The 15,142-nt window shown below is 46.5% G+C and overlaps 1 protein-coding gene and 1 long non-coding RNA gene across 2 annotated transcripts; one reads left to right on the forward strand and one right to left on the reverse strand.

Annotated features, from left to right (window-relative positions):
* The first annotated feature begins 5,342 nt into the window (after nt 1-5,342).
* LOC127345068 (uncharacterized) lies at nt 5,343-6,328 on the forward strand. The gene is made up of 2 exons (XR_007878410.1): nt 5,343-5,624; nt 5,951-6,328. It is a non-coding gene; the product is annotated as an uncharacterized lncRNA (long non-coding RNA).
* An 85-nt stretch (nt 6,329-6,413) lies between these two features.
* Nucleotides 6,414-12,266, reverse strand: LOC127345062 (receptor-like protein kinase At3g21340). The gene is made up of 10 exons (XM_051371468.2): nt 11,091-12,266; nt 10,875-11,013; nt 8,922-8,993; nt 8,752-8,823; nt 8,439-8,519; nt 8,061-8,230; nt 7,698-7,963; nt 7,457-7,583; nt 7,219-7,284; nt 6,414-7,116 (listed from the first exon to the last, which is right to left on the reverse strand). The coding sequence occupies exons 1-10, from the start codon at nt 12,238-12,240 to the stop codon at nt 6,785-6,787; spliced, it is 2,475 nt and encodes an 824-aa protein (XP_051227428.1). The 5' UTR covers nt 12,241-12,266; the 3' UTR covers nt 6,414-6,784.
* Between the last annotated feature and the right edge of the window lie 2,876 nt (nt 12,267-15,142).

Genomic DNA, 15,142 nt, shown 5'->3' on the forward strand with positions numbered 1-15,142 from the left:
CTTTTCGATGCATTGATAGGAAAGAAGGTTATATGTACAAACACAATAATGAACTAACACCACGCCATAGAACAAAACCTAGAAAGCTAATTAAGGGAGAATTTGGCTAAGCCCCCGTGCTCCCGCGCTTCACCCACGATCTCGCTGCTGCTTTAATCTTGTCGGCCAACACGGCTACTGAGGACTAAGCATTGTTGAAGACCGCCTTGTTCCTATGCTCCCAAATCCACCACGCCATTAGCATGATCAATGACGAGGTTCCTTTGTGCATCTGGCGGTGGTCGATTATATCACCAGCAACCACCACTTTGCCAAATCACCGTGGACAAGTTATAACAGCTGGCCTAGGAGGCCAGGCTACCATGCATGCTCTAGTCGGCTAGAACTACATGTACAAGGCTATGCTCCAACTTTTTTGCACTTTTGTGCTTCCCTTACCACGAGCTTGCCTATCAAATACAAAATCCTTCTGGACACACATGGCGTATGGTGGAGCACCATCAAGCCTCGTGAGGATCTTGCATGTATTATGAACTAGTGATATTTACGTCCATCGTGGAAACAAAATTGTGCACTAATTGGTTTGCTAAATGCAAGAGTAATTTGTAGATACATGGTATATAAATATATAATATAATGCAAACAAATAAAATTACTGATTAAAACCTGATGTCACTTGCTAGTAAAAAAGACAATTCATAGACACGTGAAATAATAGGTGGGCATGCGCCACCGGTGGTCCAATAAAGGCCTAAATCTTCTCATGAGGAGAGCAAAATTTACAATGTAATAAATCAAGTACTCCCTCCGTCTATAAAAAAATGTCTCAACTTTGATAAAATTTGTAAGTATATATACACTAAAACATATCTAGATACATGTATATTTTGATAAAATTAATGCATCCTTTTATGGACGGAGATAGTATAAGTTTATAGTTGTTGTGGCACCATGAAGTCACGACGTTAGGCTAATCGGTTCCACTTAGATAGTGGCAGTGGAATGTTTCTTTAAACAAGCAATGCAAGTTCATTAGAATAAATTTTGGTATTAATAATTACCATACGGGGGGAATTCTTTAACCATGAAGAGCTAGTGACGCACTAACGGTGCTACATCTACGAGGCAAAAACCTACGAGATTACATGGAAGTTGGAGAGAAATTAGGGGTCCTGAATTCACGGGAGGCAAACATATGCGCACCAACAGAATTCATCCACAAAATTTCGTAAGCCCTTCCCGTAAAGATCCTCACGTAAGTCTAGCATTTTCGAGCGACGCACATTGGGTCCACACCGGGCCATGACAGGAGTCCTTGTGGGCAGCAGAACAACAATTGAGCGAGATTCCGAAGGAAGAAACATCGAGACCCCCCAAGTCGCTTTAGCTCATACATTTTCGTTTCGAAACATAAACAGTGATTACCGCACTACTATTAAGAAGATTCGATAGAGGTGGAAAAGAGTTAGGGGAACCGAAACCCTGGTTCCCACGACCTTTCCGTTTCGTTGATGTATCTGCCACCGTGCGTGATGATGCTACGACCTTAATCAGCGCCGACAAGTCTCAAAGTGACAAGGTCTCTGCCGACAAGCCGTGATGAATGATGAACGCGTCGAGCTAGTAGTGGGTTTGCTTGTGGCCATGACATGAGTCCTTGTGGGCGCAACAAGACAACAATGGAGCGAGATTTCGAAGCCGAGACCCCCCAAGTCGCTTTAGCTCATACATTTTCGTTTCGAAACATAAACAGTGATTACCGCACTACTATTAAGAAGATTCGATAGAGGTGGAAAAGAGTTAGGGGAACCGAAACCCTGGTTCCCACGACCTTTCCGTTTCGTTGATGTATCTGTCACCGTGCGTGATGATGCTACGACCTTAATCAGCGCCGACAAGTCTCAAAGTGACAAGGTCTCTGTGGCAAGCCGTGATGAATGATGAACGCGTCGAGCTAGTAGTGGGTTTGCTTGTGGCCATGACATGAGTCCTTGTGGGCGCAACAAGACAACAATGGAGCGAGATTTCGAAGCCGAGACCCCCCAAGTCGCTTTAGCTCATACATTTTCGTTTCGAAACATAAACAGTGATTACCGCACTACTATTAAGAAGATTCGATAGAGGTGGAAAAGAGTTAGGGGAACCGAAACCCTGGTTCCCACGACCTTTCCGTTTCGTTGATGTATCTGTCACCGTGCGTGATGATGCTACGACCTTAATCAGCGCCGACAAGTCTCAAAGTGACAAGGTCTCTGCCGGCAAGCCGTGATGAATGATGAACGCGTCGAGCTAGTAGTGGGTTTGCTTGTGGCCATGACATGAGTCCTTGTGGGCGCAACAAGACAACAATGGAGCGAGATTTCGAAGCCGAGACCCCCCAAGTCGCTTTAGCTCATACATTTTCGTTTCGAAACATAAACACAGATTAGTATTATAAAAGTTTCAGTTGAGGGGGGAAAGAGTTAGGGAATCCAAGCACTGGTTCCCACGACCTTCCATATGGTTGTTGTATATGTCATTGTTTGTGATGACGCTACGACCCTAATCAGCACCGTCAAGTCTCAAAGTGACAAGGTGTATTCCGCCAAGCGGGATGAATGATGAATGAATCCACCAGCGTGACCTGGTTGGCACCAAGACCATCAGGACCGATGGCGATATTTTTTGGTCAGCGGTATGTCATCGGCGGGCGACGGCAACGGCAACGGCAAGCAGGCATGAGCCGGGAGAGTGCGACTTGGAGAGACTGTCCGGAGATGGAGCACTTGGATCAAACAGCTATATTCAGTTATTTTGTGATTAAATACATTAATCGAAGCTACATGCATGCATAGTGTCAACTTTACGTAATGTCAAAAGCCGCACTAATCTCAAAGCACAGAGTGTATGGTAGATATGACACCGGTAGGTACAGTTGACCTTATATTCGCTGCGAGGTTCCAACAAGGAGGTTTTGCAAAGTAAATAAGTTGGTTTTTTAATTACATGGAGCTTTGGCGTTTTCCGTCTAAATAAAATTGGCTTTGCATTCCGTGGTTGCATTCTGTCGTACGTGGTTGCCCAGGTTGGAATTGGATGGAGTGTGCAAGGACGCAATGAATAGGCCGCTAGGTTTGCGTATTGTACGTTTTTATTTTCGAGGGGAATTGCGTATTGTACGTAGGAGAAGAGAAGAGCAGAGCAGAGCATAGAAAAAAGCGACAGCTTTGCATCTTTGTATCGAGCGAAATGCACCCTAAAACCAACAAAAGAAAAAGAAAAACAGCTTTGCATCTTTGTAGTGGGCCGTTGAGAAAAGGAAAGGATGGATTCCAGGGGGCGAGCGAGAGAAAAGGCCAGACTAGCTGATCATTAATTTGCGTGCGGGCGGGCGGTTTGGCTTGTTTTTTTCGCGTTCAGGAGCGGGTGGATGGAGAAAGCAGGCGAGCTGACGGAAGGAATGCGAGCGAGCGAGCGAGCGAGCGATCATTAATTGCAGCGTAATTACCGACAAATGGCTGGCCAACTGCGGACATTAATTCCGTGGAAAGGAAGGGTCTGTCGGTGAGGCCGTACCCGTACGACGGGATCGACTCTCGTTGACGCGCGCGCTGTTGATCGACGGCACGTACCAGAGAAAAGGCGGGCGGGCAGACTAGCTAGCAACGGCGCTCTTTCCCCTTGTTTTTTTTCCCGTTCGACGGCAATTTGTGGAGCAGGCAATCGTTAACTGCGGCGTGAATGACCCAGGCGGTCATTAATTCCGTGGAAGGTGGAAACGAAAGGTCGGTGGGTCGGTACAGCTGGAAAAGGAGGAGACGCGCGCGCGTTGTTGATGCTGCCGTACAACTCGCGAACGGGCGTTGGAAAGGAGGAGGTGGCGACCACGGAGTCGGGTCGCCGGTCCGACCCATCTCAAGTCCCCGGACTTTTCCAAGTCGTGAAGGAGGCCATCGACTCTGGGAGCCCATCCTGCCATGAAACTTGACGATGGAGGCCCATTACGAAGTACTAGTATCTATGTTCCGCATACCCCAGCGGCCGGAAGTCTCACCGGAATCGGCCCCGGCGTGGAGACGACCCTGGCCCCTGTCGTCCTTGGCCTCGCCGGAATCGGCCTCCCAAATTCCAACATCGCGCGCCTCCTATCGCTCGTGCCATCCAGGTTCCGCCGTAGGTACGTCGTCTCCAACCTACAGTACTGCCTGCTGCTCTACGGCTCCTACGAGAACCTCCTCCGAGCGTTGAAACTCAACAATAGGCTCCTCACATACAGCCTCGAGAGGATCATAAAGCCCAACGTCGCCATCATGCGGGACTGCGGTATAGCTGACTGTGATGTTGCCAAGTTGATCACAGCTATGCCGACGATGCTCACCATCAACCCGGAGCGCGTCCGGGTGTTGGTGGCTTGCGCCCAAGGTCTAGGCGTGTCCCCTGGCTCTCCGATGTTCAGACACGCGCTGCACGCCGTCGCGTTCATCGGTGAGGAGAACATCTCCACGAAAGTGGACTACCTGAAGAAGACGTTCAGGTGGTCGGATGATGAGGTGCGTATGGCTGTTTGTAAGGCTCATTGCTGCTCACGAGGTCCAAGGACACGGCTGCAGAGCAAATCAGAGTTTCTTATCTCTCAGGTGGGGTTGGAACCGGCGTACATCGCTCACCGGCCCGTAATGATCAGTCTTAGCCTGCAGGGCCGGCTCAGGCCCCGGTACTATGTCCTAAAGTTTCTAAAGGAAAAGGGATTGCTACATCACAATTTGTGCTACTATACAATTGTCAAGATGACCGAGAAGGTACTCATGGAGAAGCACATATCCCCTCGCAGTGAAGCCGCACCGCACCTCGCTCAAGACTATGCAGCCGCTTGCAGAGGAGAAGTGCCTGCTAGATTCGTATTTGCTTGAACCAAGAGCATGGTGTTGAATTCTGAAAATGCGTAATTCCACAACAAAGAATTCTTGTAAGCTGGTCATTCATGTATCACTATGCCTAACTGGATGTTTGTTCTCTGCTATTGCGTCTTTGGTTACATCGTTTCTAGCTAGCTGAAAGTTGATATTTCATTTGTGAGTTGGGCTATGTCCACTACATCAATCAGTAGAGAAGGGAAAATGGTATGGTTGTGAACTTATCAATCCCCATGCTTTATGGACACATGTTGAAAGTATCAGTGACTAGTATGTCTGCACTATTGATATCTTTGTGGATAGTGATGCGGAAGCTGTGGAGTGTTCTCAAATGGTTCTTACAGTACTGTGTCAGGTTAACTCTTTAGGGTCTGCTAAATTACTATATACTTCTCCAATTTCCTTGTTCCTTCATAATCAGTTTTTTCATCGTCTACTAGAGAAACTGAGTATGTTTACTTCTCTCACCTCTTTTTTCATGGATTACAGATAGTGAATTGAATTGATCATTCCTCTTCTTCTTTTTCTATCTTCATCCAGGCTCACCCTCATCATCCAATCTTGACATACTACAGTCTGACAGCTCATTAATTGGAATTCGTAAACACCGTTTGTGCGCAAAGTTTCGTCTTGCTTGAATTGCATTGAGGCCAGTATCAGAGCTTCAATGGCAGAACCTGTTGCAGCCTGGAGGACTATTGTACAGATCAATGACGATGAACACTGTGGGTGGTAAGTGCTAAGTTACTACTGTAATCCTATATACCTATTGCTGCCCATAATTTCTCTCCCTAGTGCATGAGCCTGGCCACCGGGGGGAGGGACCGCGAGGCCAGGCTCATGCCGCGTACGGTGTGGTGTGCAGGGAGAGGTGTGCCAAGAGGTTAGAGGTGAGAACATCGATCATTTGATGCTACATCGAAATGAGATGATAGCATTGCAGTTGTCTGGAGCTTAAACAATTGAGTGCATTTTTAGTTCTCCTATTGCAGCTTTTATCAAAACAATGGGAAAGTAGTATGGTGATGATCAACAGGTGGTAATAATCTGTTTTGCAGTTTCATGTTCAGAGAATCGTAGGTGGTGTGTGTGGAGGAGAGACGACCGAACATATAAGGCATCTTGGAATCATCAAGGCTAAGGCAGCAGAGATTCTGAAATGTCAAATGGGAAATTTATATTGTAAGTGCTACCATCACCTATAAATCACGCTAGCCAGTGCCACACAAATGGTTCTGAATTTACTCATGGGCTCACCCATACACATATACATTCTGTACGAGAATAATATTTTAGGAATATCTAACTGCCTAGTCCTGAACCATCTCTAGAGTGGCTTTCATTCCCAAACTGCTGTAAGGTGAAAACCACTGGATAGTACAAATATTTAGGCAGCATTGTAGGAGTACATAAATATTGGGACACCAGTTGTCAAACTATAAGCACTTTGCACTTGACTTCATATTAAATAACGACATGATTAACAATCTCTCACAGAGAATTGAAGAAAACAACAATTATATAGCTGGTTCTAGATGAAGAGTCCTTCAACGTGCAGCTGGACCTGGACCTGTAACCACCGTAGGCATTCTGAGCTCTGTCTCAAATGTAGTATCGTTGCTCATATCAGCGGACTGCGCACTGGTGTAAGCATTATAATTCCAGCTAGAGTCCTCGCCGCTGTTACCACCGGTGTGCAAGCCATGAGCACGGCCTGCCTCGAGGTCGATGCACTCCTGCAGTTGTGCCACCACGTCAGCCATGGCGGGTCGTTGTGTCGACGCCTGCGCGGTGCATTTGAGGGCGATCTCCGTCACCTTCCACACACCGTTTACATCGTAATCTCCATGCATGCGCGCGTCCACCACAGTCTCGATGTTGCCTCGTGCCAGTCACTTCCGTGCCCAATAGATGATGCTTGTGGGCTCTGGATCCGAAAGGATGGCTTGCTTCCCCGTGACTAATTCTAGAAGCACCACGCCGAAGCTGTACACATCACTCTTAGTCGTTGGTTGCATAGTGGCCTGGTATTCCGGATCGACGTACCCTGGGGTACCAACAAGCGTATTTGTGGAAATGTAGGCGTCGTTATGCTGGTCAAAGGCCTTGGACAAGCCGAAATCGGCGATCTTGGCTTCCAATCTTGCGTTCAGTAGGATGTTGGTGGCCTTGACGTCTCTGTGGATGAGGGGTGGATTGCACCCCTTGTGTAGATACTCCAACCCTACACATCACATGACCAGACAACTATAACTTTCATGTGTGGCTTTGAAGATTGAAAAGTGGTGTCTTCTTTGTTTCAAAAATGAAGTTGATTCGTGTTTACCTTGTGCAGATTCATGTGCGATTCGAAGTCTCTCTCCCCATGGTAAACTTCTGTTGTGGTTGCTTCCTGCAAATACAAACAACACCATGATTTCTGAATCAATAACCAGTAGGTAGTTTAGATGAACCAGACTCACGTATTTGCATGGCTAGACTTTTCATATGCTCTAATCTTTTCTTGGAGTCCAAAACACCATTTTAATGACCAGGTTAAAGTGAAATAAACTTTGTATACATACCGGCAATGTGCTCTCGTAGGGTTCCTTGGGCCATGTACTCGTACACAAGTGCCATGTACTCCCCGTCCTTGCAGTAACCAATCATAGAGACAAGGTTCTTGTGATGAATCCGGGTCAAAATCTGAGCCTGCACAAGCACATAAATTTTCATATCGAAACTGCCGATTTCCGCTTCAAACTGAACACCTACATGTATACAGTAAGCACTCCATGCATTTCAAAGAGTTTGGTATCATGGTACCTCTGCGAGGAACTCCTTGTTTCCTTGATTGGAGGAGTGAGACCGTAGCTTCACTGCCACTTGAATGCCATCCTGTAAGAAGCCATCGTAGACATTGCCGAAGCCCCCCCGGCCGAGCACTCGCTGGAAGCCATTGGTTATCATATCAAGTTCCTCATACGTGAACCGGCGGTTCTCAACTAGCCGCAGCGATTCACTGTCATTGCCATAGCCCGTTGACATTTCTTCCTCGTTTTCTGGCTTTACGGTGGTCTTGTTCATCGATCCTTCATGTAGACATAGGCAATTTATAAATTGATACATACCACATCTGGATATTGATGTGTCATAGCTAAATCATGGAGAAAAGGGCCTCACTCTCACCTCGCTGCTGGTTCCGCCGTCTTAGCAGGCAAAAGACTACTAGTGCCACAGATACTATCACCACAATGACAAGTACTGGGACGATAATGTAGATGGCCACTTTGCTCTTTCTTTTAGCAGCAACTTTACATGAATTACCGCTGGTGCAAAGGTTTGGATTGTTGCCATGTCTAATAAATTAAGGACCAAGTTAATTAATGTAAATGCTTAATGGAGTTTATCAAGTACTCCCCCTGCCCTGGTTAACTAGACGTCCGCGTATTTCAGGTCCAACTTTAGCCATCAATCGGGCAAACGAAGTGTAGGCTATGTGTGGTCAAATTAAGTTAAATCTGAAAATACGTTGGACGCCTGAAAACTAGACCATATTATACATACCTTAGATCCAGGGAGCCATCTTGAATTCTTTTGAGAAGTCCAGGGGGAATTGATCCATTGAGCTGATTGCCAGACAAATCTCTAGAGGAAACAGATTAAAACACTATATATATTTGTACATGGATACATGATCAGTCAATTAGTAAATCGGTCAATGTTTCCTGAGAGTTGCCTATATATACCTTGCTGGAACTAATTGATCTCGTTATTACATACATGCAATGTGTTGTTGTTTCTTAGTGTGTAAATAAATGTATGTGTATACGAGGCAATGTGTAATTATCTAATTTGTGTTTATTGTTGCCCTACTTACATAAATGTCAATGATTGTAATTGCGAAAGGGCATCTGGAATTGAGCCTATCAAGTTATTGTTTGACAAATCCCTGCAAGGTAAAGAAATAATATATTTATTTTCATAAAGCGTATGTTGCTGAAAATTAGAGATAAATTAAGCCAAATAAATCAAGAAATCCAAACATACAAGTGTTGGAGAGCTTTGAGGTTCGCGAAAGAAGATGATATATCACCATTCAAGCCATTGAAGGACAAATTCCTAAAAAAACACGAAGATCAGTTTCATTTTCCAAAGATAAATAAAAAAGCCTTTTGGTCTCTAAATTACTGTCGAGTTCAAGATTTGATCCTTAAAAGCCAAACACCTTAGATCCTAGTTTTTTTTTCAGATTTTTTTTCTGTCCATGGGTTCGACTAAAATGGTGTGACACTGTGACCAATGACGCGCTGGTGGTTCTGCACATGTAATCAGCCTAGAACAAAAAAGAAGAAAGACGGAAAACAGGGGGAAATATAATTCAATGGACACTAAAACATATGAATAAAATGTACAAAATATAGGGAAACATAAAAATATTATGAAAATAATAATTTGTGCGACTCACTACTTAAATTTTTGTGTAAACATGGGAAGAATAATTATTTTTTAGTACTAGGTGGTTTATATAAATTAATAAATACTACATGAATATTCATGGAAAACACAAAAAAAAACAGTTTCACATCTCTTGAGTTATCTGTGAAATTTATTTAGTTCCGAAAAGAATGGAACACTCACTCGACTCGTTTAAAATTGAATGACCGTCAATAATTTTTGACGTATTCTTATATTTTTCGCAATTAACCTTGCCACTACCACCTGTGTGAAAACGCCACTTAGAGATCAAACGGTTTGACTAGGTCCATGGCTATTATATTTGTCCAATTTTTAAATATTAGTAAGGTCCAAAAAGTCTGATATTCAAGTTAAACGGCCAAATTTAAAAGTATGACAAATAGTATTATAGCTTTTCATAATTAACATTTCCATTAGCTCCGGCATGGAAGTCATTCTGTGTGGATCATGTGAAGTATACTTAGAGCATGTCTAACAGGCCCCTTAAAACCCGTCCACCCCGTAAAATTCCGGCGGGATACGGGGTGAGCGCGGTTTGGGCCATCTAGCAGGCCCCGTATTCGGGCCGGCCCATTTTGGCCGAATACGGGGCCTAGGAAATCCGCACCGCCGCCCCCTACTTATACTGGGCGAAGCTGCGAGTGAGGGGTTAACCCCTCACTCGCAACCCTACCTCCGCCATGCGCCGCCGCGTCCCCGCTTAGCTCCGGCGAGCAATTCCGCCGTGCGCGCCTCCGCATTTCCCCCGCCTGCGGCCATGTCGTCTCGCCGCTCCACTTCCGCGTCGCCCGCGAGCGGATCGAAGCGATCCCGCTCGCCGGACACCGTCGAGGAGGCGTGGCGGCGCCAATGCAAGCGCTCCGCCACGGGGAGTCGCCATGCGGCGTGTCGGTACGCTGGCGTGCTTTACGTGCTGCCGTCGCTCCGTGAGTTCGCCGCGGGCGGGCGGTTGTACAAAGAAGATCCGCCGCTCAAGCCGATGAGCACTTCGAGAAGTGGCGCGCCGAGTGGGAGCGTGCCCGCGCGTCGAAGGCGGCGTGGGCGGCGCTCATCGGCAGCACAAGCGGCGGAGGAAGCGGAGGAGATCCGCGAGCCGGCGAGGAGGAAGCGGAGGAGGCAGAGGAGGACGCGGCCTTCCTGCAGGCGGTGGCCGCATCCAAGAAGGATGCCGCCGAGAAGGCTCGGGCGGAGGCAGAGGAGGAGGCGGCGGCCATCGCCGCCGTCCGGGAATTCGAGGCGTGGGAGGCGCAGGCGCAGGAGGAGGCGGCGGCCATCGCATTCATCCCATTTGTCATCCTTGACGAACAGATGTAGGTATGATCGCAATGTTTGTATGATCCGTAGTATGATCAATGAAGATGAACTATCGATAAATTTCCCGGGGTTTAAATTTTTGAAAATACAAGGCGAAATACGGGGTCTGCTAGACAGAATGGCTCTTCCGTGAGCAATTTTTCGATACGGGACGAAATACGAGCATTATACGAGGCAGAGGAATACGGAGCCTGTTAGATATGCTCTTACATGCTTGTGATCCTTGAATTGGTGGCGGCGGCATAGTTACAAGTGAGCCTATCCCACACCATAGTCTTGGGAAAGCACGGGTCACCCATCCAGTTCTTCTGCACCTGATACTTGGCCTTGATCGCCATGGCGGCCGATGCTGTGCGCATGCACCCAACATTTCAATGGATAGAGAGATAAATAGATGTTCTTAAAAGCCTTAAATTAAATAATTACCATCCTGGTACTCGGTGCCAAGGTTGGTGGTGGGGATGACGGAGAACACCTCGACGGCGTTGATGATGGGAGGCAGAGTGGAGTTGGCGGTGCAGTTGATGGAGACGTTGTATCTGCTGCTGTACTGGGAGGGAACACTATCATAGGCGGCAGCGCTGTTGAGGTATACCGGCGTGTATCCTGACGAGTAGTACCAGGGCTTGCCGTTGATGCTGACATAGAACTCGCGAACCGCGTTGGTGTCGACGAGCTGCAGCTCGGCGAAGTGCATGATGGCGATGTACCCTGGGGTCGGGTCGTCGGGCCGGGGCTCTGCGTCCCAACTGAAGTCGATGCTCCAGGAGGCGTTCCGTGGCGTCAACGCCGTCTGCATCACCGCCGTGGGGGGCAGGAAGAAGTCCTTCTCGTCACCGTTGTGCACCCTGCCCGTCGTCGACATCTCCGTCCATATCGTGGCGTCGAACCACGGGGCCCAGATGCGGTCGTGCGGGTCGTCGGGGTACCTGACAATATACGAGACGTTGGCCTGGCCAGCGTTTAACCTGCCGTACAGGACCAGCCCCTGCGCTGCCGTCACCTGAGGGTAGAGCTTCATCTTCAGCGGCCTCAGGTCCAGCGATGAGATGAACGGCGTCCCGCCGCCCGTGTTCACCAGGCAAACCTGCACCATGTCGTCGGGCACGACGACGATGGCCTCCACCGTCACCGCGCCGCCCAACGGGTCCGACCACGACCACATGTTCACCGTCGTCCAGAAGTTGACGCCGATGTGGAGGTCGAACGACGCCGGCGGCCGGCTGAGCCCGTCGTAGTTGCCATACGTGAAGCTGGCGCGGACGAGGTACTTGAGACCCCGCACCAGGGAGCGGAGCGTGTAGCAGTTGCGCGTGCCGTCGGGGAAGCTCCGCAGGTTGTAGGAGCGCCGCGACTGAATTGGACGGAGGTACTCGGCCGAGATATTGTGGTTCGTGCCAGAGTCGATGAAGCCAGTGTCAGGGACGTACGCCAGCTTCGTTGTGTCGTCGATGTAGCCCCCCTCCCCCGGTAGCCCGCAGTCTATGCTGATGAAACCTATGCTGTCAGTCTGGGCGAGAGCCTGGAGTATGCCGCCGGCGAGACAGAGAAGCTGCAGCCACCACCTGGGCACCATTGTTGTCCTCGTTGAGTGCTCCACACGCTTGCGTGCAAGCAGCTACTGAAGTGTCACCGTAATATACAGGTCATCACTTTATAGGTATCACTTGCGGACCCAAGGATCAAGTGGTCATTTCCATAAAAAATAAAAGATCAACTGGTATAGTGGAAATGGCTAGGTAATTAAATGCTTATTAGAGGGTTTTGGTAAGATTTGCTTCAAAATAAATACCTATAACATAAACCACTATCAGACGACAACTATTATCTTTTGATCAGATTTAGGAGATTTAAATGCAACCTCTCCCACTTCGGTAAGTCCATTGTAGTGCTACAAGATTAGATTTGGAGAGAACATGTAGATTCCATCGACAAAAAAGTACACCCAGTTTTCTGGTCTACATGTTGTGGTACTTAATAAGTTCTTTTATATAGGAAGGCATTCCTTGTTGTTGTTGTTTCTTTCATGCCTATTACAGTACTATTAATTTTTTGAAAGGATGGGGGCCACTACAAGTTTATTTTTAATTAATAAGAACCTAAATTCGTGTTCTTGAGGATTTAAATTGGGTGACTAGGCTGTATATCTACTCCCCTACTTACATTGTCCCTGCCACCTTTCACTTACCTACCGGCCTCTCACCGCCCCTTCCATTTCTCCACTGTCGCCTCCTCGTCCTCATATTTTGGCGACCTGTCAAGATGACCATCCAGACCTATAAATGTGAGGTGAGGCATTGACCCTCAATCAGGCTCTTGTCCATAACTGTAGGAGCCCCACAATTATCCATCCGATGTTGTTGAGTCTCTAGAGATGACGGGCACATTGGGAGTCCGCCCAAATCTGACTTGTGATGATTGTCGGGTGCTAGCTCCTCGCTATTGCTTGGATATCTATCCATCTTCACCGGGTTTAATTGGTATATCCGTGATACTAATACATTTTTGTTATAAAATGCATAGTATGCATTATAAACTCTCCTGGGGGTTATTTGTACTTAATTTGTTGTGAAAGTTTGTAAACTTTGAATCTTCTACAATTTGTTGTGAAAGTTTGTAAACTTTGAATCTTCTACCGTGCTTGCATTATTCTAACCAAGATGGCAGAATATGACACTCAAAAGGACAAGGGTGATACAAGAACTTGTACCTTGTACGAAAGTCCTTCTACTTTACAAAGTCAACGTTCATTTTAGTCATATAATTACATAAATACTCCCTCCAATCTGTATTAAATATCACTGGTTTAGTATAATTTTGTACTAAATCAATGAAACTTATTGTCGATAGGTGACATCATCTAGCTAACTTGTTGCTATGTATTACATCCAATAACAGTATAGAAACAGGGAATGATGGTGTGTGTGGGTTGGCCAGGGGCAGATGTTCGCGTCCCCTTCTTGATCTCTGTAAATAAGGAGCGCCGCGACTGAATTGGACGGAGGTACTCGGCCGAGATATTGTGGTTTGTGCCAGAGTCGATGAAGCCGGTGTCAGGGATGTACGCCAGCTTCATTGTGTCGTCGATGTAGCCCCCTTCCCCAGGTAGCCCGCAGTCTATGCTGATGAAGCCTATGCTTTGTCGATGCGGGCGAGAGCCTCGAGTATGCCGCCGGCGAGACAGAGAAGCTGCAGCCACCACCTGGGCACCATTGTTGTCCTCGTTGAGTGCTCCACACGCTTGCGTGCAAGCAGCTACTGAAGTGTCACCGTAATATACAGGTCATCACTTTATAGGTATCACTTGCGGACCCAAGGATCAAGTGGTCATTTCCATAAAAATAAAAGATCAACTGGTATAGTGGAAATGACTAGGTAATTAAATGCTTATTAGAGGGTTTTGGTAAGATTTGCTTCAAAATAAATACCTATAACATAAACCACTATCAAACGACAACTATTATCTTTTGATCAGATTTAGGAGATTTAAATGCAACCTATCCCACTTCGGTAAGTCCATTGTAGTGCTACAAGATTAGATTTGGAGAGAACATGTAGATTCCATCGACAAAAAAGTACACCCAGTTTTCTGGTCTACATGTTGTGGTACTTAATAAGTTCTTTTATATAGGAAGGCATTCCTTGTTGTTGTTGTTTCTTTCATGCCTATTACAGTACTATTAATTTTTTGAAAGGATGGGGGCCACTACAAGTTTATTTTTAATTAATAAACCTAAATTCGTGTTCTTGAGGATTTAAATTGGGTGACTAGGCTGTATATCTACTCCCCTACTTACATTGTCCCTGCCACCTTTCACTTACCTACCGGCCTCTCACTGCCCCTTTCATTTCTCCACTGTCGCCTCCTCGTCCTCATATTTTGGCGACCTGTCAAGATGACCATCAAGACCTATAAATGTGAGGTGAGGCATTGACCCTCAATCAGGCTCTTGTCCATAACTGTAGGAGCCCCACAATTATCCATCCGATGTTGTTGAGTCTCTAGAGATGACGGGCACATTGGGAGTCCGCCCAAATCTGACTTGTGATGATTGTCGGGTGCTAGCTCCTCGCTATTGCTTGGATATCTATCCATCTTCACCAGGTTTAACTGGTATATCCGTGATACTAATACATTTTTGTTATGAAAATGCATAGTATGCATTATATACTCTCCTAGGGGTTATTTATACTTAATTTGTTGTGAACGTTTGTAAACTTTGAATCTTCTACCGTGCTTGCATTATTCTAACCAAGATGGCAGAATATGACACTCAAAAGGACAAGGGTGACACAAGAACTTGTACCGTGTACGAAAGTCCTCCTACTTTACAAAGTCAACGTTCATTTTAGTCATATAATTACATAAATACTCCCTCCAATCTGTATTAAGTATCGCTGGTTTAGTATTTAGTATAATTATGTACTAAATCAATGAAACTTATTGTCGATAGGTGACATCATCTAGCTAACTTGTT

The sequence above is a fragment of the Lolium perenne genome, chromosome 3, assembly GCF_019359855.2.
Source record: "Lolium perenne isolate Kyuss_39 chromosome 3, Kyuss_2.0, whole genome shotgun sequence".
NCBI lineage: Eukaryota > Viridiplantae > Streptophyta > Magnoliopsida > Poales > Poaceae > Lolium > Lolium perenne.